Source organism: Oryzias latipes, chromosome 1, assembly GCF_002234675.1.
Source record: "Oryzias latipes chromosome 1, ASM223467v1".
Lineage (NCBI taxonomy): Eukaryota > Metazoa > Chordata > Actinopteri > Beloniformes > Adrianichthyidae > Oryzias > Oryzias latipes.
Window position 1 is genome coordinate 18,203,193 of NC_019859.2, and position 26,775 is coordinate 18,229,967.

Genomic DNA, 26,775 nt, shown 5'->3' on the forward strand with positions numbered 1-26,775 from the left:
TAATACTATCAGCTTATAACTTTCTTTCTTTTTTGCAAAGTTAGTGCCAACAAATTTATCTATTAACATGATGGTTAAAGCCATCTATTTATCTAAAATATGTTAGAAAGAATATTGTTAATTATTTGGTAGAAAAAAATGAAAAAGTCTATTTGAAAACTCAATGTAGCCATTATTCATACAGTCTGGTTTTAGAAAGTAGGCAGGCATTTCTCCTGTGTTCATGAACCACCGGTACTAGCGTGGTCTTCAGCCCCACCCTGAGGCACAATACCAGCATCGGATGGCAGGACAGGTGTCAACGAGGACTGATCTTGTTTTTATGGGAATAAGAATAAAATAAAAAGTAAATAGTTTAGTTCTTATGGTTTCATATTTTGGCTGTACAGTGGTGTGAGGGTTAGACTTACTTTCAACCATGTCTGGGTTGTCTTCTGGCATTCTGGTTTTCCCCCAAAAACTTACTATTTAGATTGACTGATGACTGATGATTAACTGTCCTCTTAGTATAAATGTGTGTGAGGCCTTGCAATACAATGGTGACTGGTCCAGGGGGTATGCTCTACCTTTGCCTTAAAGTTTCTTGGATAGGGTGCAGTCTTTCTGTGATCCTCCACTGGACAAAGAGGGGATAGAAGATGGATAGATTTTCTATTTTTTGCAAAATACACTAGTGAATGTGGAAACAAAAAATAACTAAATAAATTGAAAGACAAAATATATAGAAAAATAAATTGGAGGCCCAGCAGACAAACTTTTTTTTTTTTTTTTTTTTTTTTAACTTGTCCTGTCCAACAGCTGGGCAGACAGACGAGGGCTGAGGGCCTCTTGTGTTGGACATATTTTGCTTTAACAAGAGGGGTTATTAATCTTCTGACAAACCAAAGGTATGTCTGAATAAACCCCTTTTGTAATTGAGGCCAAACTTTATTAATTTCAATCATGTCTGAAAATCTTTGGTGTTGGTCCGGACGGAAAAGGAAAGAGGGGAAGAAGAGAGAGGGACGCTAGAGAAAGGGGGGGGTAGGGGGTGATAATAGGAGGGGAAGGGGGATAAGACCATGAAGCAGCATACAGCAACAAGTTTACTGGTTGTTAATCATTATGGTAAGGTTCAAATGCAGTACAAAAAGGGCGGGGCCTGTCCACACACACACTCAAATGTTATAAACACACCTGCTAGCTGCAAAAATGTCCACCTGTCGACATGTACACAAAACAGATAGTGTTCACACGCATACTTATGCCTGATAACCAACTAGTGTGAAATATTTCAGTCATTCAGTCATGCAAGCTATTAGTGCAAAGGTGAGCTAACACCAGTGCTCAGGTGAGGTTTTATGTTCTTCTAAAATGGATGGTGGAACGTGAAAAGAAGGAGGGAGAGTGCCCAGCCATCCCCACCCCAAGACCCCCACCGCAGCAGCAGCGGCAGCCGGAATCCCCCCAACGCCACACGGGAACCGGCAGGGAACAACCGCCGCCCGGGCGACCAAGCCCGCCACCCAGGCCAGGGCCAGCAGGGCCGCCGCAAGGCCCCCAGAGCCAGAGGCCAGGGAAGCACGGAGGGAAAGAGAGCGCCGCCCCAGCCCAACCAGGAGAGCAGCCCCCCCGCCGCCCCGGGAGAACCCAACGCAGAGCCCCACCGGAGAAGGACGCCCACAGCCCCAAACGAGCACCCCACCACCACCCAGGAGTTCCGGGCATCCCCCCGCCCCAACCCCAGGTACGAGCCAGGACCCCCCAAGGGAGACCCGCTCCGCACTCCAGGCAACCATCCGCCCGGCCCACGGTTGGTCCAGGGAGGAGCGAGGCAGGGGGCCCGCCGCCCCCGCCCAGGAGGGGGGAACCCCGGGGAAAAAAAGAGGGCCCACAAGGGGTGTTATAAATATGGCCCGACCAGGCTCGGCCACAGTTGGAAATTTGGCGGGGCCCAGCACTCAGGAGCAAGGACCAGAACCCACCCCCCAGGGACCAGACACCCCCGGCTCAGATGTAATGTGAACTCCCCCACCGCGCGGAGAGAGCACCGCCGGGCCCAGGAAGCCGGCACCCCGGGGACACGGCCGCCGTTGCAAAGTCTGGGCCCAGCAGACAAACTTTGACCCAATGGTTGACCTCAACGAAATAAATTAGGCTATGCGGTCCCAGATCTATAAATACAAGTTGATGGAGTCAACAAGAATAATCAAAAGTCAACCCCAGTCTACACCGTAAATGAGAAAAAATAAAGATAGAGTGATTTAAATAAATGGAGAGGAAAGGAATATTAAAAAACAGAAGTCTGACCAAGTTTCATTAGCTTCTGTTCAACTATTTCAGCACTTGATTGTCCTATCATATGACTTCTGTTTACATCCTGACAGAATGTTCTGAAGGGAAGCTGCAGAAAAAAGGTGGTGGATTGTCACCTGTCCACCTATTCAACCACCTATTTTGGTCAGATAAAAGAATTACGGTATTGACAAAATGTGTTTTCTGCTTGCCTCTGTAAACCGTATACAGTATATACAATTTATATTTTCATATAAATTGAAATTGTATTTGTCAGATGTCTCCACTAAGAAATAGCTAATAGGTTTGGAAATAAACTTTAGTGTCCACAAAAATGAAAAAAAAAAAAAAAATATATATATATATATATATATATATATATATATATATATATATATATATATATATATATATATATATTAGTGTTTTCTTGTAAAAAGAAAAAAAGAAAAAAGTATAAAAGCAGATACCGTAAATACATTTGTACAGTATGTGACAGCAAGCATCTAATATCATAAACATTTTTGCAAACACATACAAAATTACTTTGGTTTATGATAGTTTCATCAAAAAGTGTTTATTAAAAAAAAACTAAATGACTTTGGGAAGAGGTTAATAAGGGATTTGCATCAGGGAAAATCCCAGTTCCCTTTTTTCCTCTGGATGCAGAGAGAACATGAGAATGTGTACTCAGCATGCTGCACATGGGCCGGTTAGAATAAAAATACCATAGCAACTTTTTTGGATCATCTTTTGATTTGTGCTTTATGAAGTGGCATTCGAAAGTTGGTCAAAGCTTTATCAAGCTTTACAATAAGTTTTTACCTAAAAATACATGCACTTAGGATATAGTCAAACCTTTTATGTCTTTATGTTTAACAAACCACATCCTATTTAAACTTGACATTCAAAAAATAAAGTGTTGTAAATGAGGACAACCTGTCTTATGTTTTCATAAATATTGTAAAAGAGTCTTACTTATTGTTGATGGAAATTATTTTGAATTAAAAATTTGAAGCCATCTTTGGTATGGGCGAAATAGCAGAGCCCCAAACTGCATCCGTGTATTCAGTATTCCATCTATTTGATTACATTCTTAAAATAAAACTTGCCTTCCTCGTTTGTCCAATCCAAAAATAAGCAAAGGATGCTCATCCTGAAGGCTTATTATAGCTTGAATCTTACTCAAATCCCTGCCAAAGGAGCAGGAAAAAAACAACCCTTGTAATAAAATGTATGTTTAAGAGATAAAAGATAAGATAAGATATTCCTTTATTAGTCCCACGATGGGGAAATTTCCTTATTGCGGCAGCAGTACAGGAACAGAGAGCAGTATGTAAAAGAAAAAGACTATGGAGTAATTATAAACATTTATATACACAGGTGTTTATTGCTCTGAATTTAAGGTTTTGGGTCTTATTTGATTTTTTGGACAAAAAGCATCAAAACCAATAGCCTGAATCACCAAGTTAGCTAGGAGTTACACTTACCGGTATTTTTTTTCTTTCTGTAACTTGAACATTAAATGTTATATGGCTTTAATGACTGTCCACAGTACACTGAGTGCTAACCTGGGTGGGGGCCAGGCTTTGCAGCCAAAGATCAACTCTTCATTCCTGGGGAAGCTGATGGTGACAGCAGGCCTTAACGACCTCATGATAAATAAAACACAAAGCCTAAAGGGTGCAGTTTCTTTATGGTTGACAGTCACACAAACTGAAGATTGAATTGACTTTTATTTTTTTCCTTTTCAGGGCAAATGTTGGATATGTCTTGATCATTTAAGGATGAAGAATGTATTTCAAAAAGGTTTTAGTGGTGTTTTTATTTAGAATACTTGGAGCTCCTTTTTGTCTTGTTATGAAGCAGCATTTCAATAAATTACCATTTACTATTTTAAGGAATAATCAATTAGTTGTAGACTTGTGGATGCATCACTATTGGTGTACAGCTCAGATGAACTCTGAACAGTTAAGGTACTTACATTCTGAATAATGCAAGTACATGTTTTGTCCAGTGATAGTGTTATTCTGATTAAAATATTTCCAAAGATTCCAAACAAAATGCTGTCAGTGATGCATCATTATCCACCAACAACTTTTTCTATCCTGGATGAATGAGAGTTTGCACAGATAAAGTCGCTTAGCTGCATGCATCCATACGGGTCAACCACTGTACGGTTGCAGAGCGTTTTTGGGTTGTCCAAGCCCGTAGAGGGTAGTCTTCCGCATTTCAAGGGGAGCAAAGGTGAGTTTTGTAGTGCTGTTGAGGCTCGTGCAGTCAACTTAACCCTTGTGCTATCCTAGGCACTTTGACGTTGGGAGTTGGGTCATCTAGACCCACTAGACAGTACACTGAACCTTTTTCTTCAATGATTTGTGATCTTCACTGGTGTCCATGGATTACATGAAATCTTTCCACCTTTATCCACCTTTGTCATGGTAGGAATAACACGTCAATGCAAGGGTGGGGTCATCTAAGATAGTCTATTAAGGGACGTAATAAAAATGGAAGGTACCGTTGTTGTAATGTAAGTTACATGCACTTTTGACGAACAGGTGATGCTGTCAAATGATTTCCATTACGCAGACATCTAGTAAGGCACACACACCTGGGGCCTGTTTCAGAAAGGAGGTTCAACCAACTCTGAGGTTAAACTTGAACTCTGAGTTGGTCAATCGAGAGATTAACAACTCTGAGTTTTCTGTTTCAGAGAAGCTGATCGGAGTTAGGTCAATCAATTCTGAGTGGACTGATTCGGAGGTAAGCGTGCGCACCGCGACTAGAAGAATCCATTATCAATGGAGCGCAGATATTGCGAGTCACCATGGCAACCGTGGAAAAAAGAGGTCTGCGTATTTTTCGCCAGCTGAACTTGACGTGCTGCTGCAGAGTTACAGTGAATATGAGCACATATTCCAGAAGAAAAGCAACACCGCTGCATCTGCAAAACAGAGACAGTTAGCGTGGGAAAACATAGCTGCTCAAGTCAATGCGCAAGTTTGCATTAAAATCATTGTTATAAAATATTGGCTGTAATAACTTTTTAAATAGTTTAAGGAGTGAAATAAAAAATGGTGATATTTAGGTGTACTTTTGAAGTGTTATTCCTGGTGTAAATGCATGAAATGCTGCATAGTGTACAGAACCAATCGGGGGAAAAATGCATTTAACGTCGGTAATGTTTAGAGGACTTTTTTGTTAACCTTCCCCTCTTGCAAACGTTGGTCAGTTTAATATTAATAAATGCAATTGTGTTTTTAAAAGTGAGTTTATGTCTACCCTTGTATTGATCAAGTGGTATAGGTTTATATGGGATTAAGAAAGTAAGCAGTGCTAGCAAATTGTGTTTCCAAAAAAATAATTGTTACATTAATCTAATCCAATGTCCCTGATTTCATTTTCATGTAGATGCAATCCTGCAGGAATTAAAAGAACATGGCAGCAGCTAAAAATGAAGTATAAAAACATAATTCAATCAGGTCAAAGTTGAGCATGTCATGGATGTAGGCTTTGTTGACAATATTTGACATATGAAACATCTACATAGCAATACATATCTAATGTTGTTTTCATTGTATATATGTAATTGACTGCAACGAAAAACGGTAACGCTCAAACAAAAACGTAAGGGGAAATGACAAAAAATCGAGTCTAGGTCTCAAAATCCTCGCACGACGTAAATGTAATTCTCTACGAATTAATGCAGCCTCCTCGTCTATTGGGTCCTCCAAGAAAGAACAAGCCATTCTTGTCACTTAGACCGTCTCTGTGTGACGGAAATGTGGGCAATGAAGGTTAAAGCGAAACATACCGCTTCGTCTTTAAAAAGGGGAGGGGACAGGCAGGAACCTTGAGTTTAGAGAATAAAACCTGCTCCCGACCAGGTTAGGTTCACAACGTAAGTAACCATGGACACTGACTCCGAGAATACCTTACCTCTCTTTCAGAAACGGGTTTGACTTACTCTGCCTCTCTGGTTTAACAAACCTCCCATTCTGAAATGGAAAACCCAGGGTTTTACACTTAACCTCCTTTTTGAAACAGGCCCCTGCTCCTTGCTGACCGCACGCAAATGCTGCATGCACGGAGTTTGCACGTGATACACACGGTCCTGTAAGATGCTCATAGGATGCAAACTACACTCTGTCTAATTTCCTCATTTGAAAATGGTGGTAAAAAGGAAATATCCGTAGGACATGCCTGTGTCTAACCTACATTCCCCTTACTTACGCTGCTTGTGTTGTATAAGGGTCGGCTGAAGCAGATTGGCAGGAAAAACAGTGGGGTATTACTTTGAAATTTCCTGCATGCTAACTGTACCCATCTGTTCATGAAAAAAAATCTACAATAGTCACTCTTAATAACTTCAAACTCACAAAAACATAGTTTAAAATAAGCACTTATTGTTAAAAACAAAAACCTGATATTTCTTTTGGCTCTCTTTTGACTTTTGGTGTTGTTTTTTTTTTATGATATGGCTCACATAAAAATGCAAACACATTTTAATGTGGATCTTTTCAAAGACAACTGTCCACAATTTGAATGCTGAAAAGGTCAACTCATATGAGGATTTTCCAGGATATGCGATTGACAGTACTAGTACATGTGAAAAGATTATTATTTTATGTCTCTTTGTGTATTTTTGAGTGCGTTTAGAAAGCACAGTCAAAGATGACTGGCCAAGCATTTCAAAGCAAGACTAAATCAAAGTTAAACTCCAAAGAATGACCATGAGCTTAGAAAAGGAGATCTGAAAGACTCTTTGAAATCCTTCTGTGACCTGAGGAAGGAATGTTCCCCTGATAAACTCCTTGTGTTCTTTCAAAAACAGAGGAAGAGCACCTTCTCTTTGCATTTCTCCACAGCCTTCAAATGATCCAGCGTTGTTGTAAATATACTCTGCATATAAATAGAGGATACTGAGACCTTTGGATCCGGTTCTGTGGTGGAAGAAGTTTGTGTACTGCCTCAGTGGGTTTGCTGCAGGGTGTCCATGTCTGTGGTCAGGTTTGAGGGGTTCACATAAGCATTAAAGAAGCACTCCTGTAGCTCCGCAGGCTCAGGGCAACATCTCATCTGCTTAATGGTGGATTAAAGCCTTGTGTGGGCAGACTGTTTTAAGTCTGTATAGAAACAAGCTTGATATAGCAGCTGGACCAATCCCAAACACTGGGGAACTTATTCCTGCAGATAAATCCCATTTGCATATAAAATTGCACTAAATCTATCAGAAAACATGCAAACAGAACTATATAAAAACACTCAAAAGTTTTCTCCAAATATTTTTTTTCTTTTTTTGCAAGACAAGAATGCCAAAAGTTTGTTGTTGATACCCTTTTTAAAACAGTTTGCTTTTTTTGTTGCGCCCTAAGATGCGGTGGCCATGAAGTGTAAATCATATCAATAAATCACTTGACTCAAAAAGGTTTTAAAGATCACAACGCCAAGTAAAAAAAGCAAAACAAAAAATTAAAAAAACAGCATCATATTTAAGAAAACAAAACAAAATTCCAAAAACTAAAGCGGAAGAAATTAAAAAAATTAAAAAACACTTCGGGACACAAAAGTCATTTCCAGAAATAAAAATGAAATGTTACAAAAATGAAACACAATAAGAAACCAGAAAAGGCAGAATGGTGATCGGATGATGAAATCCAGCATTGCATCAAATAACTTTTGGTTGAAATGATGGACAATCATCCAATCAGCGAGGAGAAGAGGCTTTTGTCGTGAAACCCTGTCCCCCTTATATTTTTTTACTACCTCTACATAGAAAATACAAACGCAAAAGCATCTTTTACACCTGTCACCTTTTATTTATGTCAAGAGTTGAATGGTCACTTTGAGAGGGCAATGGTTGGCACCCAAAGACACAGAATTAGGCCTCTTTGGATAACTTTTTAAACCTCTTTAAGTTGTTTTCATAGTGGAACAACAACTGGAAATGAAGGTGTGAGGTCTCTACACCACTTCATATTCAGAGGTATCTATATTGTAAAAGAAAAATCCTTAAAGTTATGAGGCAAAGATCCCTGAGCTACAACAAAGTAGGTGGAACAAGACATGATTTCTAAATGAAGCTATAATATTTTTTAATAAAGCATTTGTTTAAAAAAAAACATTGAGAAAAAAATGTTAATCGAAAGTTGAAACTTTATTTTTGCTTAGTTGGATAAAAGCTACAAAAATAAATACAGAGAAGATAAATTATAACAAATAACAGAAAAGACAAGGATAAAGTCCGATATTAACATGCACATACTTGTTGAATGTCTGACCGAAAAAATGAATTATATTTAAACCTGTTTGTTACAGGTATGCTCAGTTTTGATGAAATGCTGGATCATTGTTTTTTCCAATAATTTCAATGCAATTTGAAAAAAAAATGATACCGCATAAAAAAGCCCTGAAAACATTAATGAAGAATTGAATAGCAGGAAGCATTTTCAAGTAGAGTAGCTTAAAAAATGGCAATGTCATCAAGCAAACAAGATACATTTTCTTTTTTGCGGTGTTGGCTTTTCTTGCAACCACTGTGCATTTTTCTTTTTCCATTTGTTAAAGTCAAAATCTATTGGCCACCATAGGAGTAAACATTAAATAAAAATTTGCAGAAGAAAGCACAACATATGAACTTGCTGACAATGGTTGTAGTAGAAGGATGCTGCAGCCCAAAAGGGGACCTCGGTTTTCCATGTGATGTGAAATTTTCGAATCCTTTTTGTTACGGGGAAATTTCAGGTTCGTCTTCATTCTAAAACACACACCCACACACACACACACACACACACACACACAAACAAAAAATAAGTTAAGGATAAACAGAAAAGTGAGTGAAAACCATCCAGTTGTTAATAAAAATCATACATGGCACATAATCTCTCTTTAAAGTTTCTGTTTTGAGCCAAGCTTGTGTAGCCTTTGTATTGACCTCTGACCTTCACAGGGAAACATCTAATTGTAGGAATGGATAACTGACATACACCCACTACCCAGATATTGATGTGATTTACACTAAAGTGTCCACACAAAATATTGCAGTGCCTTAGGTGAAGGGAAAGCAGTTTTGGGTACAGCATGTCTTTAGATTTATCCAAGTTTTGTCTTAACCCTTGTGCTATCCTAGGCAGTTTAACGTTGGGAGTTGGGTCATCTAGACCCACTAGACAGTGCTCTGAACCTTTTTTCTTCAATGATTTGTGAACCTCACTGGTGTCCATGGATTACATGAAATCTTTCCACCTTTGTCATGGTAGGGAGAACACGTCAATGTAAGGGTGGGGTCATCTAAGATAGCACAAGGGTTAACCAAATCCCAGCTTTTAAGATCATGCAGGAAGCACACCTTGTGTATTTCAGTTGAAAATGTTGCCCTGTCCCTCCGCAGTTTTAAATTTAAACAGTTTATCAATCAAGATCATATAATTAAACAGGATTGTTAGATTTAGGCAAGACTTCGTAGGCTCAGGTTCTGGATCGGACCCCACAATCATTTCAGTACATTAAGTTGAGCCACAAGAGTAGAAAAAAAACTCTGTAGGCCGATTGACCACTGTCCTGAAATCTGAGTGCTAAAAGATTGACATTCTTTAGAGGATTTTATAGATCTAATGAAGCACATCCAGGGATAATCTCAGACCGTAAAACACCATAACAGAAACATCAAAGAAAATATGTTCAGCCAAGAAGCCAGAGATCATTTTGAAACACAACCCCCCACTGAAATCAGAGAGATTTAAAACTGTATTTCATTTGGATTTTTCAAGAGGAAACACAGAATAAAAACCCTTTTTTGAAAAACAACAGAAAATGAAAATAGACACAAACAACAACACTTTTACACTTAATTTAGAGGTGAATTTTCTGGGATTTGGCTGGTAGATTGAAAAGGGAAGAGAGAAATACAAAGGGAGCACTAAATATCTGTTCAACATTTACATTTAATCAAAGTTTTGAGGACATCAATGTTTTACGTATTTATTGTTTTTTTCTGGCCGGGAGGCTTGCTGGATGTAGGTTTTTCCAGCTGTCCTTACCTTCACCTGATCTCAGAAAAATAGGACCTGGTTGGACCGCCTCCAATCAACCCCAGTGAAGGGAGGCAAGCACTTTGATTTTGTTTTTTAAATGTCAGAACGGGGTTACCCAGAAAGCATTTGCTGTTTTATTAAGAAAACAAAAAAAAGGTTTGATTACACTTTCGAAAAATGTGGTTTCAAATAGGATGTATTCAGACTGGACACATTTAGTTTGATTAAAGTGAGACAGAGTTTGTTTCCCCCAATAATCCGGAACAAGTTTTTAGTCTAAATACACCCAAGTGGACCCTGGTCCTGAACCAGGAACCACTCTTGGACCCATCTTTCAAGGTTGTCCGTTTGTTTCCAATCAGACTGAGCTCCGGTTTTCTATGAGTTTCTTCAGTCGGATTAGGCTCCAAGCTCGGAGCAACTGGACCGAAATGGCCACTGTATTATGGGTTGTAAACAGAGAAGGAAGGTAGCAACCATGACGATGAGACACAGGAACTTATTGAAATTTGGTTATTTTTAATAACCAAGTGATGTGATTAAATACCTCTACAATTGGAGGGATAGGGAGAATCCGAAGGGCTAGGGAAAGACTTTGGATTCAGCCATATATTAAGAAGGAGAAGCCTTAACATTGTCTGTCAGCGTCACCTGGAATCCACGTGTTCACATTCAGCAGTGAGTGAACGATGACAGACAGGGACGTCATTAAGCCAGTGTGAATTTGACAATTTGACACTACCTGAGGAATGTGGAGCAGGAGGTAGGTGAATGTCTATCTGTCATTAGGACTCCGGATCAGTCTTGCCAAATGTTCAAAGTAAGTTTTGAAGCAGCGTTCACATCTGTATTTATCTCTTTTTTTTAATACAAAAAAAGGTTCATTGATAGACTGTAAGCTCATTCCCACAAAAATTAACCAAGAGCTGTTGCCTGATAACATTATTTGACTATAAAAGTTTTTTTTTGCTATTTGTACTCTAAACTATTGACATTTTTATTCATGTTTAACATTAATAGCTCTCTAGTAAATGTCCAAATTAAGCAAAAAACACTGGTCTGTGTTTTTATTGGTCCCCTTCTGATCACTTAAGCTCTGATAACACACCATAACATTAACTAAGAACCTAAAATAAAAATAAAAAAGCATTTATAAAAATGCAGTGTCTGTGGACGGCCATGGTGTTGTGGTAAAGTAATTGACTTTTGATCAGAGGATTGCAGGTCACGTTCCCACCTTGTCTGCCCATGTGTTAAAGTGTCCTTGGGCAAGACACTGAACCCCACATTGCTCCTGGTGGTTATTTAGCGCCAGTGTTCTGCAGTGTAGCCTCCATTAGTGTGTGAATGTGTGTGTGGGTAAAAGGGAATTGTGACTCTTAAGCCCTTTGGGACTTAAAGCAAGGTAGGTCAGGCAAAGCGCTATATACGCCATTTACCATTTGCCACTTTCAAAGGACTAGGTGCTAAGCCATGACTCCTTTGTACTCTTTGCCCTAGAACCTAACTGGTTTTTCTACAGCCTGTTTTGTTGCTGGCATGAAGGCAAAAAAGAGGCAGAGCCTCATTCAATAATGTGTTAAAAAAGGACCACTTTATAACAAACAGCGGCCATTGTAGAAACTCAGAGGTTTACATTAGAATTTTTTATGTGCATACAATATATACAAAATCCATAAGCTAACTGAAATCTAAAAAATGTCCTAATACGTTTTTTAGTTTTAAATGGTCATTAACTTTTTTGACTGTCCAGACTCTGCCACCAGCAGAAACAAAATCAGTACAGCGTTCCATTGTTTATCGTGGGCTTATGTTGTAATAATAACCAGCAACAGGGGAAATTTGCGAAGCAGTACTACAGATGTTTTAAAGTTGTAAAAAAAAAGGCTGTAAAACCTTTCTTTTCTCAATCAGACAGGAACCCTTTTATACTATATGTTTCTCTCTTTTTAAACTCCCAACGTTCAAACCTTCTTAGATAAGTAAGCCCAGTTTTATTGAATGAAAACAAACATCTGCTTGCGATTGAAGATTTATGCAACTCTGGTAAACTGAACGCATGCTGGACAGACGACACAGCACAGAGGAGATTAACTGACAAGTTCAACAGCCAATCAAGACAGTACCCCTATGTAAAAAAAAAAACTGCAAAATTACACTGACAAAAAAATCAGACGTTGACTGTCAAAGAAGAACCGCAATATTGCAAGGAAAACACTAATCAGGCAAACTGTGGTCGGGGGGCTAGACACTACAGCTTTGAACCTGCAGAAAAACGAATACGCCGGTTCACTTCAAACTGCTTTTCCTATTTCAGCATCATCCTGCTTCATTTAGCACCAATCAGCACACTATACTATATTTGTCCTGTAAATGTTTTGCAGGTCAACTTGACAAACAAGAAAGCAGGAATCCAGGAAATGCACCACTGTGAAATGTCTCTGGAAAATAGCAAAGACCCGTGCACGTCACAACTCCCAAAATAAAAACATTGTTGGCAGTGTCAAGAGGGAGATGTTGGAGTTCCTTAACTATCCTTCCAACATTTAATGTTTATTTTTAAGCTGCAGAGCAAATTTGGATTGCAGTTTTCAAAATAAACTGGTAATTATTTGATGCCAAACAAGATTATGATTTTTGTTTCAGCTTCTTGCCCTGTGCAGCGGTCACTTTTGAAAATGAATCTGAGTTTGGGCAATACAACAAATGCTGCACATCTAGATTTGCAGTGACTTGCTCAGTAACAGGGAAAGAATGTGAAACAGATGACACTGACAATGAGGCCACATTATTCCTCTGCAGTCTCAGTGAACCCTTTAATTAGAACTTTCTGACCTTTAAACCTTGGGATGTTTAAATCCTAAACCTTTGCAGACAGGGTGTAAAGGCTGGACATGACTAAAGTTCAGGCTTAGATAAAGTGCTGACATTTAACCCTTTTTTTTATTTATGCAAAAGAGACAATGCACGCCATTTAGGAAGCTTATGTAATTTAGTCTAGTTTGTTTTTGTAAATGTCTAAGATGACAAAATCAAACTTGTAAAAATGTATTTTAGTACTACAAGGATGTGAACCTCCTCCTAGAAAACACAGACTTTTTTGTTGCTGGATTTTAGTGATGTTATCTGAAAATCTGAAAGCCTCAAAATAAACAGGATAACTCTCCTTAACCTTTGTAAATCAGTGGGATCCTGACAGTGCCTTGTAAATACCATAACTTACACTGTTCAAACTGACCTCTGCCACTGGGGGCAGGAGTTGAACTGCCGGAAGCTTTCTTTATCCCAAAGGCTTTCAGGGTGAATCCAAAAGGTAAATCCTAAAGTCTCTGCTAGCTTTTATTCAGCCATTGTCAATGGTTTTTTTATGGTTTGTTTATAGAACTCAGATGTAAATTCTGGCCCCCCTCATTGGCTCGATCTGTAACGATTTACTATGGTCTAATTACTGACTTTAAGTGATAACATGGAGCAATAAAAGCATTTTTCCTATCATTTTCCAGAATCTGCAATAACCTGGAGAATTTTTGACCGCAAACTTAAGTTTATAAAGTTTGGGGGCTGGACTGTGGGTGCCTGTGAATTTTTTGGGATACCTAATAAACTGTAGAATAAAAAGAGCATGAAACATGTATGTATGTTCTTACTACAGGTATGTGTGCTGTTGTGTCGTTTTAACATGAAGAAAAGATATGATGATGGCAACTCTTCTCTTTGTAGGCTTTCTAAGAACACTGCAAACTATTTGATACTTGCAAAAGTTTTAAACCTTTTTTTGGACACTCAAAATATTTAACTAGAGTTGAAGTTTAATTGATCTGTGCTTCTGAACTTTTCCGAACTTTCAAAATCAGCACAAGTCAATCATTTTTTGTTTCAGTAAGAGCGAGGATCCAGGAATAAGGACGCCATAATTAAAATCAGTCAAAATACTTTTGCTCCAAACTCTTGACAGTAGAAAAACTAGATTTAAGACAAAAAATAATTAAACTGCACTGCAATTTTTGCCTCAATTTTATGAATGTTATTTTGGAGATGCTTAATGTTAACAGGTTAGACTGCCATCCATAGTCATTATTTTTTAAGCCAAAATTTTGATTACGAATGAACGCTAGTTTTTTGTCACTGTAATCAAAATAAATTACAATTAGGCATGTAAAAACTCAAAAAATGCAAACCATTTGCTTAGAACTAGCACAAAAAAAAACACTTATTCGGCTGTATAACATTTAATTCCAATAAACTCTTAACAGTTAGCTTTCATAGTTTATTTTTCCCTTTTTGAACATGTGTGTGGAACTCTTTGTCTCTAAATGTTGATATTTTATTATGAGATGTCTTGTTATGTGAAAATGTTACTACTTTTGAGTGATTTTCTTAAGATTAGTGTCCTTTTCCTATTTTTAGGGTTGCATCTTTTTTAGTAGAACCTCGATTAAATGTCGTAAACGTTTCACTTTTTTTTGGTAAAGGATGTTTATTTTTACCCTAAGTAAGTTCATTAAGGAAATCTTCAACCTCTGTCTTCACAACTTAAGTATCCCTTGTGCTATCCAAGGCACTTTAACATTGGGAGTGGGGTCATCTAGACCCCACAAGACAGTACGCTGAACTTTTTCTCTTCAATGATTTGAGATCTTCACTGGTGTCCATGGATTACATGAAATCCTCTCCACCTTTGTCATGGTAGGGATAACACAGGTGGGGTCATCTGGACCCTATAAGATAACACAAGGGCTAATGTGAAGTGAACATAGGGGGAGGGGTTCCCACCAGCTGTTTTGTGGTGGTGCTGCTTAGAGAGAGCTGGTCTGCGTTTCCTGACAGTCCCTCCCTTCTGCAAAGCGGCACAGGTGAAATGTCCAACACGCTGGTTTGAACAACATCAAACCACACAAGCAGGAAGCTTCTCTTCACTGTTATTACTGAGATAAAGATCTTGGTTTCGGAGCATGTGCCACGATCAACCTCCTCTCAGAAATCTAAGGTTGCAAAGTAGTGACTTTATACCAGATTAAAATCAGAAAATAGAGGATGTAATGTAGCTCTCTTAAGTGCCCCTTTAGACTTTGTATTGGGCCACAAACCAGTCTGTATTTTTTTTTGTTTCTCACCTTTGACTTCTGAACTTGCTCCATGAGTTTTACCCATGAATAGCCTCTCTCAACAGAGGAAGATGGGTTTGAACAAACTCCAAGCATTCCTGACTCACGCAGCAGAATTTTAGTTTGTCCCTCTAGCTCTTTCCTGCTGTAAATTTCTCATCTCACGTGATACAGGCAGTTTCCTTCAACCTTAACCATTAGACATGAAAGCTGTGCAGTAACAGGAAAATAACAAAGAGAGCGCCACAGTCTAATTATGCTGGCACAGTTTATGACCTGCCTGTACAAATCTATTATCTCCTGCTGCAGCCTTTCAACTCCAACTTTCTCATTGCTTCCAAAACCAGCTGGAAAAGGCTGAGAAGTCCACTTTCTTTACTTCAAATTCTTTATTTGTTTCCAAATTCCGTTATTCACTGCCCAAAAACAAGTTATTTAGTGTTTTAAAAAGGCCCTCTGCTGGTATTAAAGTAGTCACAATAACAAAGATATTGGCCAACCAGTCCCTCAGTCCTTTAACAGTACAGACATTCACGATACCTACATGACTAAGAGCATTTTTGTGGTACTTTCACCATGATCACAAACTCCTGACACTAAAATCCTCTGCACTTTTAACGGCCTCAAAGACCCAATCCAATGAAAATCATATTTTTAATATGTTCTAGTGGCATTTTTCTCATGATGGAGGACATATATAAAGAAAAATCAGTTTAAGATATAATTTCTGATTTCTGTGATTCAGGAGGAGACAATAAAATGCAGTTGGAAAAAGGATTGTATTTGTGACAATAAGCTGGGCGGGTCAAACACTTCCGTTCTCCACTTCATTCTGATACATCCACTTGCAGACAAATAAATCCATGCGCGTCTTCATTTTCCTCGTCTTACCTGGCATCTGGCCCAAAACTGTACAGCGAAATAGCTTCAATATTTGCCCACCATATTTGTTGCACTGGAAATTTTAGGTTGGGGTCGTGAGGGGGCTGTAAGCTACTTGTAGAATGGGTAAAGATAGATGAAGATGATGGGATGTGGGGACAGGCTACTCCACACCAACAGTCCTGGCTGCAAAATCAAAAGTGTGTTTTCTAAGAAATAGTTTCAAGAGCGGCAGGAGTTCATTAGTAATTCACCTTTGAGTTGTAAGATTTAACAATGGGATAGTTATTATTATGGGATAATTAATAAGACCACTGTGAATAATTTTACAAAAGATCTAAATATGATCGGAGTGGGACTTTTAAACAAATACTTATATTTAAACTTCTTTGGCTGAAACACCGTGGAGAGACAGTTGTAGTAACCAACAAGGATCTCTTGAGCACTGGGCTTTCCAGATGGGAGCTTCATCGGCTGTTAGGGGCAGTGTGAATTCTTCTGCCTCAGGGTGCAGTCCTGATTGTGTCTAAACTGATAAGAGGAAAGGATGAGGGGAGGTGCAGGTGTGGGTCCCCATCCTGAAGCACATGATGATTAGCCTGAGAGGGCTCTGTTACTACTCGTGTGAGAAGGATCCCATCCATCAGTGCTACGTAGAGCACCTCGGGTTAAAAAAAAACAAAAAAACACGGCAACAAATTACTTTGAGCCCAAACAATAATCAGTAATACAGAAGAAGAGTTGGTATAATGACTTTTTGATCTGTGGTCTTTTTATGTCTGATTTAGGTGAAAAATTAGTTTTCAAAAACCTTATAAACGTAGATAAAAGCTTTTTTAAGTGTGTCAGCAATTGAAATGTTGCATTCTTCTAATACCTTCCCTGAAGAACCATTTTTGGGTGAAGCATTCACTGACTTATTTATAAATCACTGGGTGTCTGATTATTTAGAGGCGTGTACATCTTGTAAATCTAGAGTTAATGGTTGTGACTTTTCTATTTTTAATATGAGGAAGCTGTAACGTTGCACGCCTAGCGATTAAATGCGGCCTGTAAACTTACAGCTCATGGTGGGGATTGCCCTTTTTATTAACATCTGAACTGGCTAAGCAGCTGTACCAGAGCATCTGTTGGCTGTAATCTTACCGAGTTTCCCAGGAACAGGACAGTTGCAAGGTTGCGGCAACACCTCAAACAGGAGAGTCGAGACAAACATCCAAGAGAATGAGGCTTTTGGGGGTTTCTGCAGAAAAAAAGCATTAAAAAGTTTGCAGAGGACACGCGAGTATGTCGACTCAAAACAATCAAGTTATTTACTTGTTAAGAGGGAGCAAAGAACGACCTTAGAGGCTAGACTGAACTGTATTTTGAAGACATTTTTGCGAGAATAAACATTAGATGCATTTATGGTGCTATGCTATGCTTAATACTCCATCTTGGCTGTGTAGTTTCCACAAACACAACAGGTCTGTTCTGCAAGTAGGGGTTTACGCCACAGCTTTACTTCTCCTTGCTACTCATACAAGGTAGAATTGTGTGTCAGTACCAGGAAAAAAAGCCTTCTAAAAGACAGGTAAGACTGTAACTTTTATTGAAAGCTTGTTTAATCCTAATAGTACAGTTACAGAGGAAGAAATGTGGTTGTAATGTAGTCACATGCACCCATAGGGGGGTTGACGCCTACGAGCCAGAGGAGGGTCGTAGACAGGAGTGGCTGCATCATCAGGGGAGTGCAGGTGTGCCTTGCAGTTCTCTTAAAGCTTTATTTTTAATGACATTCTTTAAAGGATGTCATGCAAATAAATGCATCATTGTGTGTGGTAATTATATTGTGAAGTATTTGTAAGAATAATGTAAGCTACACACACTCATGCAGTGCCCTTAATGCAGCACTCCAATCATTAGTAAGTCCTTGTTTGCTATGACCTGTTGTCTGCAGCATGCTCGTTCATGAACATTTCCGCACTACAAGTTCATAGAGCGGTCTACAACTTTGATATTTCCTGCGTGACCCGTACAGATTTACCTATATTTTCGTCCCTTAGGGCAGTTGTGACGGAGGAGGCATAAATCAATGGATTAAGCCAAAAGTTCACATCTTAGGCCCATCTTTTGTTCTTTTTGGACAAATAACCCCACATGCAGAAACTCCATGGATCCCTTCAGATCAAAGCCTCTGGTAAATACTATCCAATGGAATGTGCATAAATGTTTACATAAAAATGTCATGTTTCCTGATGAAAATGTTAAATACACGTTCTGATGGTTATAAATGTTTAGAGATAAGCACATCAAAGAGGCTATAACTATTGGGTCAACACAGATACAGAGGTGATGATAACTCAAAACATATTTGTGAAAATGGAAAACGGATAGAGAAGGTTTGTGTGAAGTTAGAATTGTGGGAGAACTAAAAGTCTTTTTCCGAAGTGGACATACTGTACAGAATGGAACACTGACCTCCCCTGTGGCAGAGGCCAACATTGTTGCTGTTGTTCTCATTTGTCTCCTTCAGCGATTCCACTGACGTTTTGTTAGAGGCAAGGCCTTCGTCATCAGTTTTCTCCTCTGCGCTGGCCTCCACAGGTGCCGGACTATTATTCTCAACAACATCCTCCTTGGGTTTGTCGTCTGAGCTGTTCGCAGCAGGAGCAGCAGACTCAGCACTGGGATCAACACTAGGTTTATCAGCCTCCACTGGAATAGACAAACCAATAAAAATAATACAGATAATGTTACTTTGCAATATGACTCACAATTAACTTTTCAGTTTAGCCTATGCCATAAATTGACTGTGGGATACTGTAATAAGCATTTCCAATTCTGAGTGATGCTGCAAATCAGCTCTTTACATTAGCATGCTGTGCATTCAGCTTCAGCACTGTGATGTAGTCTCGAGGGTGTATTTGAGTAGACCACCATGTTTGTCATGAGGCATCTGATTATCTTCCAGTTCCTAACAATTTTCAGTCATGCAGCTGTCGGAGGTTCTGGGAAATGAGGTCGGCCCCTTGACTGCATGACAGGCCCGTCATTATGTGGCCACGTTTTGTTCAGTGAGAAAGCAACGATGTGGAGCTTTAGTTGATATGTTTTTCCAGTGCCTCAGTGCTATCTTCATTGTCATTGGGTTACACGGAATCTATTTGTGTCCGTGAATAACAACCAAGACAGGTAAATGTGTAATATATATAATATTTCTGTTTGCACATTACAATTATTTAATTTTAACTATTTTAAAAAAAATTAAAGTTTTACTTTAAATTTTATTTTAACCTTTTACCCTTCTCACCTGGTTTATTTTTCTTGTCAGAGGCTTGCTGTCTCCCACCTCTTTCTTCCCTTTTTTTAAAGCTCTTTTTAGACCTGTGGGAACCTGAGCTGACGATGTGAAGTGTCAGCTGGAACAACTGAAACACCTGTGAAGGTGTGCAAAGCTTTTCAGTGGCCGGTAATTAGTTTTATGGCTCTGCTGTAAAAAATCCTTTTCCGAGTCAAGATAATAAAAACCCATTTAGCAGTTTAAGGTAGAAACTTTCAAACCAGGACCTACGTAAAGTATAACTCAGAAGCTTCCAGCATGATGTTTTATTATTAGTATTCTTTTTTTGTTGTTGTTGCTTACTTTCTTAGATTTTATGTAATTGATGCTGTGAGTGGAGGATTTTATGAATGTTCTATTGCAGCTACTTTCTTAGTCAAATGGACGTAAGCCAATCTACCAATTTGAATCATTATGCCATTTAGGGTTTGCTGTAGAATATTACCACTAATGCTTAGCTCATACTGCAATAAGTAAATTGAATCTGAAACAGTTTACTTTAGTTTATAGATACCCTTAAAGTCCCACTTATGCTGTTTTTAGTCCAAATCAAAAAACCTGTGTCGATTTCTAGGACACAGTTTCTGCAGAGCATTAGTAGTTCATTAGAAATTCACCTAAGAGTTGTGGGCAGGACGGTTTCCCATCATCCCTTTTTTAACGCTCTCTCACTAGCTTACAGCCCCTCACACTCTCAACCTAACATTAGCGTTGCAACAAAGGTGTTGAGCAATATTGGAGCTATCCAGGTGTATAGTTTTAAGCCAGATGCAACTCAGACGAGGAAAACAAAGCTGTGCATGGATCTGCAAGTGGATGCATCAGAATGGAGCAAAGCAGTGAGGTTGTGGGCCACTGACTGTACTATGTCAGTGCTACAAGCTTATTCCAACCACCTTTTTTGTCTGCTTCTGATTACCAAAGATTTTAATAAAGAAATACTCATAAATGCCATTTTAAGCTAAGTTTTCTTTATTTGTATCCCCATTTTAAAAAGCGCAATTTTGCAAAATAGAACTGCTGAGTTTTTTGGTCACCATTTTAATGAGCATATCTTTGTGGTTTAACCCTTGTGCTATCCTATGGGGTCAAAATGACCATTGACATGTTCTCCCTACCATGACAAAGGTGTATAAAGGTGAAGAGGATTTCATGTAATCCATGGACACCAGTGAAGATCACAAATCATTAAAGAAAAAAGTTCAGAGCACTGTCTAGATGACCCTCTCCCAATGTTAAAGTGCCTAGGATAGCACAAGGGTTACAGTGAAATTTTATTTGAGGAAACTTCTCAAACTTCACACACCATCTAAAAAGCTCTGAGCTTTAGAGAAACACTTCAAGAATCACAAGTAAATATGATAATACATACATATAATCCAATATTGAGTTTTTAACTTTTTTTCACAACAAAAATCCCCAAACTATAAGCTTTAACATCTGTAAAATATTGTGTTTGTATGTTTGGTCAGTGTGCCAAATTGATGGTTGGTGCACAAGCCCACTGAGAATGAGTGTCTGCTGCCCCACAGCAAAATGACTGGCCTTCCGTTTCCATCATGTGGTGGAGTTTGGTATTTCAAATAGGTTTAAAATAGAAGTTTTAATTTTTAACCAAAAAGGATTTCAAATTAACTTCTGATTTTAGTCATTATAAGGTCTTTGTAGTTCACTAGTTCAGTAGTATCAAAGGGAGTTTTTTAATTATTTTTATTTTCTCCTTCAGTAAAGAAATCCTTAGAAAAACCCTACACTTACACCCGCTTCTTCCTGTTCATTTTCTGGCAGTGGAGGAGAGTCTGAAACCTTCAGAGGTCTCCAAACCATCATTATGGGCTGATAAGACATCCAGCAAGCAAGCAAGACGCTTAATGTATAGAATGCTAAATTCAAGATGTCTTTGACAGGAAAGATCTCATAAGATATTCTTTACAGCCTCACACAGGGTGAAGCTATAAGCTATAAGTCAATCTAAATTTCACACTTCGATCCAGCTAAGATGTTACTTTAACAGTCTTTAAGTGTGAGGTTTTACATCATACACAGGAAGCTGTCACAAATGGTACTTCCTTTTAGTCTGTTTAACTGATCTTTGGAAAGTGGAAGTCTTAGCACACATCTTTAGATGACTTCATTTTCAAACTAACACACCAGACACCATTTTGCTTGCTTTCTTTTTCATACTAAAAAAGATGCTTTTACCTTTCTGCTCCTCTTGTGCTTCAGGTTTGATTTCTTCTTCTTTGGCAGGATTTTCTGAACTTTGAAAGGTTTGCATATCTTAAAAAAATTCATAGATCAAGAGTTTCAGTTTTTGTAAACCAACAAAACTTCAGACGAAAAGGAGAGTAAACAAAGACCCTTGTATGATTAGTTTGGAAGGAAGCTTCAGACTGACCCTTTTCTTTTTCTTTTTTTTTTTTTTTTACTTGTCCTGTCCAACAACTGAGCAAACTGATGAGAGCTGAAGGCCATTTGTGTTTTACTATTACAATAAGGGGTTATGTATCTTCGGGTAGCCAGGGTGTATATTTTTTGTTTTGTTTTTTCTTATTTTTAATTATCTATTACATTTCAAGTTTTAAATATATATTTTCTTTTACAGAGGGAAGAGAGAGGGGAAGAGTGACTGACCCTTTTCAGGTTCTGTATCAGGCGGTGACTCAGCTTCTACAGCGCTGAGAGGGACGTTAACTTCATCAGGTCTGGAGGTCAGATCAATGGAGTGGTGCTGGAGGAAGAAAACGTGGACAGACTGAAACAGTCTAACCTATTAAAACTACAACTGCTGTTCGTATCAATCTCATCTTGAAGTTGCTTGAAACATCATGAATAAAAGTCAAAGGATTTAAAAAAAAACATACCCTCCCTCTCCCTCGTGCAAAGAAACAAGCAGCTCCAAACGCAAAAACTACAATGATGAGGACGATTAGGATGATGATGCCTGTAGACACAAAACAAGTTCCAACACGTGCAGATATGCCGACCTTGTATAAACTTTTATAGCTCCTTGTATCTGCAGGGGAACAACTCACCTGTCTTTTCTCCTGCTGCAGCAGTAGGTGAAACAGTAACTGCAATAAACATGAGCAGTTACTTTAAAATATGTAATAACAAATGCAAACAAAGATTTTTTGTTAACAAATCATACAGTTATTTAAAAAAACTATTCCTAAAAATAAATAAACCTAAAAAAAACCTAGTTTAAACTTAGGATTTCAAAACAACAAATTATTAGGTCATTGCACTAAATTTTACCCTGATAATGACACAAAACCTATGGTTTTTGTATTTTTGCAATGGTTTTGTCCATTTATTGATGCTACAGTGAGTGTTCTTGGCAGCCGTGCCAAATTTCTGTTCAATTGTTAGACTTTAAGACCATTTTTGGAATTATTAGTTGATCAGAAAGTTAAGACACTAAAGCTTTTTAAGCATCTTCAACGTGAAGTTAGATTTGACAACAGTGCTCATTTTTTTCAAGGACCAGAACACAAATGAAATTCTTTTCAGCTCATTACATATATGGGTTTTATAGGTAACAATACACTAGATCTGATAAAACTGGATTATGACAACTCTGCAAAAATATAAAATGAAAAACTCAATATGGGTGGGATTTTTTAAAGTTTTTTTTAAGTGCCTCTTCCCAGTTACTCTACTTTACTTTGCTTGTTGATTTTCACCTTTCGGCAGATCCCTTCAGTGGTCACCACAGCGAATTAGCTTTCACTGATTCTCACAGGTGATTGGGCCCCTTGTGGCTTCATAGTTAGGCAGTTGTGCAAAGGGTCTTGCCGAGGGACCCACACTGGATAAAGCTCATTATGCCCCCTGGGGATTGAACCCTGATTTCCCTGAGTAATAATATTAAAGAGTTTAAGTAATATTCATTGTATTTAATGAATCTAATGTGACCTAAGTGTGTTGAATGCATTACTGGAAAAATCTCTATTAATGATTATGAGTAGTTACACTGTTAAAAATCAGAAAACCTTTTAGCAAAATAGACATTTCTTCTACAGTATTGTTATTATCACAGCCACAGAGGCTGGAACCAAACTCTAATTACATAATGATAATTAAAACTCAAAATTAATATTGACAAAATAACAATGCCAAAATTCCTTGTTGAAATATCTTTTGATTTATGATCAGGTTAAATTCAATGTCAAGTAATGTACCATATACTGTTCATAACAATTTTTTCTTTTTTACGACAAAGAAAATTGACTCTAATTTGCTATTTAAACTCAAAATGTGTGTTCATTACATTTTAAAATCAACAGAATAGGTTTCTTTTACCCTAAACATACAGAACATAGAAAAAAACAGGACCTAATAATGAATTTTATCAATGATCGTCCCATCTCATCTTAATCTTAGTAAGGTGACACATTGCCAGAATACTGTCATCCCCGTCTTTTTAAAAATAATGTATTTGTTTTCATTGTAACCTTTGATCCATAAGAGTTTTGATGCTATAGAATTTCCGATGTTTTTCTGAATCTTTCACAAATTGGTAAAAATGAGCTGATGTGCAAACTGAACAAACATTGCTTCATGTACTTTCAAAACCTTTCGCCTGTTCCTGCAAAATGAAATGAAACAGGAAGCATTTCATCAGCTAACTGTGCTGTCAGTGAGCGTTGAAACAAAAGTGCAAAAAGGTGAACCGAGGATCTGATTTATTTACTTTTACTATAGTAGGGAAAAAAGAATGAAAGTCAGTATTTGAAAATGTATATTAAACCCTGGCTTACTCTTGTCATTATTGTTTGCACCAGTTGTAGGTTTTTTGCTTTCAACAGGCCCAGAAGGAGGAGTAGGAGACGTAGAAGAATGAGGAGGAGAAAGAGGAGACATGGTGGTTGACTCTGTGGACCCTGCAGTTTGAGACACTTTATCCTGTGTTGTGCTTTCTCCACCTTTATCAGGAAATGACAATATATCAAAACACAGCAAGCATAGCAACTGTTGAAAATAAAGAGGAACTACACATGACTGTGCCAAAGATCAGTTATCAGGGAAGGCCCCCCCACCTTCGCTCTTCGTTGGCGTGCTGCTGTAGGTGTTGCTTTGTGTCGCCATTGGGGCAGTTGTGTCCTCGCTGGTAGCTGTGGTGTCACTTGTGATGGTGGATGCTGCAAAGCTAAAGTCTAAAACATTGTCGCTTGTAGCCTTGATGGTGACCTCCTGACCCGTTATGGCACAGACCACTATCAGCACTACATAAGGAAAAATAAAGTTCCAATTTAGCACAATAATTCATTTTAAGAGGGATACAATACAAGCTTGAAGTTTCTAAATAACGTCTGAACTCAATAACCTTTTTCTGGCTTTGTCATTGTCTTTTTTTAGATTTCTGACACTGATATGTACAAATAATGCTAATTCCAAAAATATAAAAAGTTTTTAAAAAATGCAGCACAAAAGACAAATCCCCCAAAGCAAATGAAATACTACCTTAACCCATCCATGACGGATTTTATTTTACAAACAAATTTTTTAAAAAATTCCTCAATGGATTTTCCGTTCAAGGTGATCCTAAATTAATAGATTTAATGGCACCTTACAAATCAGAGACATACAGCATGAAGGGGTTATAAAAAACAAAACCCCAATTTAATATGTTTCTATTTTTACATTTATGCATTTAAATTACAAAACAATAGGTTCAATTAAAATTATACTGAGCCAGTTGGGCGGAATTTCTGTTAAAATGAATGTCAAATTAAACACAAATTTATAGATTTATGCTCAAAAATAGGAATCAAAATTACTTCTAAAGAAACTTCTTACACAATTTCCTTTTTTACTCTTCGGTTATAAGGAAAACAAATTTCTTTGATCATATTTACCTCCTTAAAACCAGAAAAACTTTGAAAGGAATCTTACCAAGAAAGGATGAAGAAAGTTGTGGCATTGTAATTGTTTTGCTAGTAGTAGTAATTGGAAAAAAAATGAACATAAATATTTTTCCCTATAAGAAACTGACACTGCTGCTGTCATGAGGTGCTTATCCTCCTCAGTGATATTAAGTAAATAGCACTGGCTGCCCTTGTTGCTAATCAAGAAGAAAAGAGAAGAGGATCAGTGCAACCAACCACAGCAGGATGCCAGAGGTGACTCGATTACTCAAATGTTTAGAGATATAGGAAACTGCTAGTTCAACGCTTTGCACATTCTTCTATCTAGAGAGTGCTGTGAGAATGTTCACTAATGTACAACAAACATGTAAACATATTTCAAAATCAAAAATTTTCATGAAAGGAACAAATGAATAAATTAAAAAACAAATAAGAGTCTTAATGTTGCTGAAAAAACGCTGCTGTGTCACAAAAAATCTTCATTCACCTCTTTGAGAAAAAAGGATTGATCCTCTTCTTTGTTTGGCTAGTTGAGTATTTTAGAAAATGTCCACTGAAGGACAGATAAGACTAAATTAAACAGTAATGTATTTTCTTCTTAAGAAACTGGGCCTGCTCAAAATAACATCAAAATGATGTTACTATTAGTTCTGCTGATGCTCACTAGATGTCACTGTGACTAAGGACAAAATTCTCAGACAAGAATCTATCTTTTCTGGATGTGTGCTATGAAAATATCTGACATTCCAGGTGTTTTGCACTGACTTAAAGGTGATCAGGATGAATGCCAGTATTGCAAGGGGACAGCACCTTTTAGTAGACGGAAGTATTCATTGATGCCATGAAAGATGGCACCTTCAATGTGATGAGTTATTTATACGTCATTTCCTTAAATATGGATTTGTCAGGAGTCTTGTTTTGGTGTAACTAATTAAAAAGGCATTTTCTGTCTTTATTTGATGCTATTTTAGACCAGGACATTGCTTTCAAGCTGACAAGACAACAGTATTATTTTTTTCTAATGAGAAGCAGAAGTTTTTCAAAATGTACTTTTGATTTTTTATGTTTAAAAAATTCTTGCTTGTCACCGATAAAGTTTGTCACTATGACTTTTCCTGTGAGAGTAGAACGCCTGTGAGAGAAATATGCGCTCAGTCTTGTAGCTTTATTTATTGCTGTTTACGTCCTCATGCCAATGGTAATCAGTAGCAGGATTAGTGTTAACTGCCACCCAGTCACTGGCAGGCTCCACGTGGGCCACTGCAGGCCCCTCCTGTCGTCTGGCCTGA

The 26,775-nt window shown here is 38.0% G+C and overlaps 1 protein-coding gene across 1 annotated transcript in view; it reads right to left on the reverse strand.

Moving 5' to 3' along the window:
- Window positions 1–8,410: 8,410 nt before the first annotated feature.
- LOC101166773 overlaps window positions 8,411–26,775 on the reverse strand; it is a 79,837-nt gene continuing 61,472 nt past the window's right edge. The window contains exons 3-11 of the mRNA XM_023957600.1: window positions 24,659–24,844; window positions 24,380–24,544; window positions 22,652–22,690; window positions 22,481–22,560; window positions 22,251–22,347; window positions 21,819–21,896; window positions 18,755–18,991; window positions 17,441–17,537; window positions 8,411–9,031 (exon numbers count right to left, since the gene is read on the reverse strand). Coding sequence (XP_023813368.1) covers window positions 17,485–17,537; window positions 18,755–18,991; window positions 21,819–21,896; window positions 22,251–22,347; window positions 22,481–22,560; window positions 22,652–22,690; window positions 24,380–24,544; window positions 24,659–24,707 — 798 coding nt within the window. The 5' untranslated portion in view covers window positions 24,708–24,844 and the 3' untranslated portion in view covers window positions 8,411–9,031; window positions 17,441–17,484. The remainder of the gene's footprint in view (window positions 9,032–17,440; window positions 17,538–18,754; window positions 18,992–21,818; window positions 21,897–22,250; window positions 22,348–22,480; window positions 22,561–22,651; window positions 22,691–24,379; window positions 24,545–24,658; window positions 24,845–26,775) is intronic.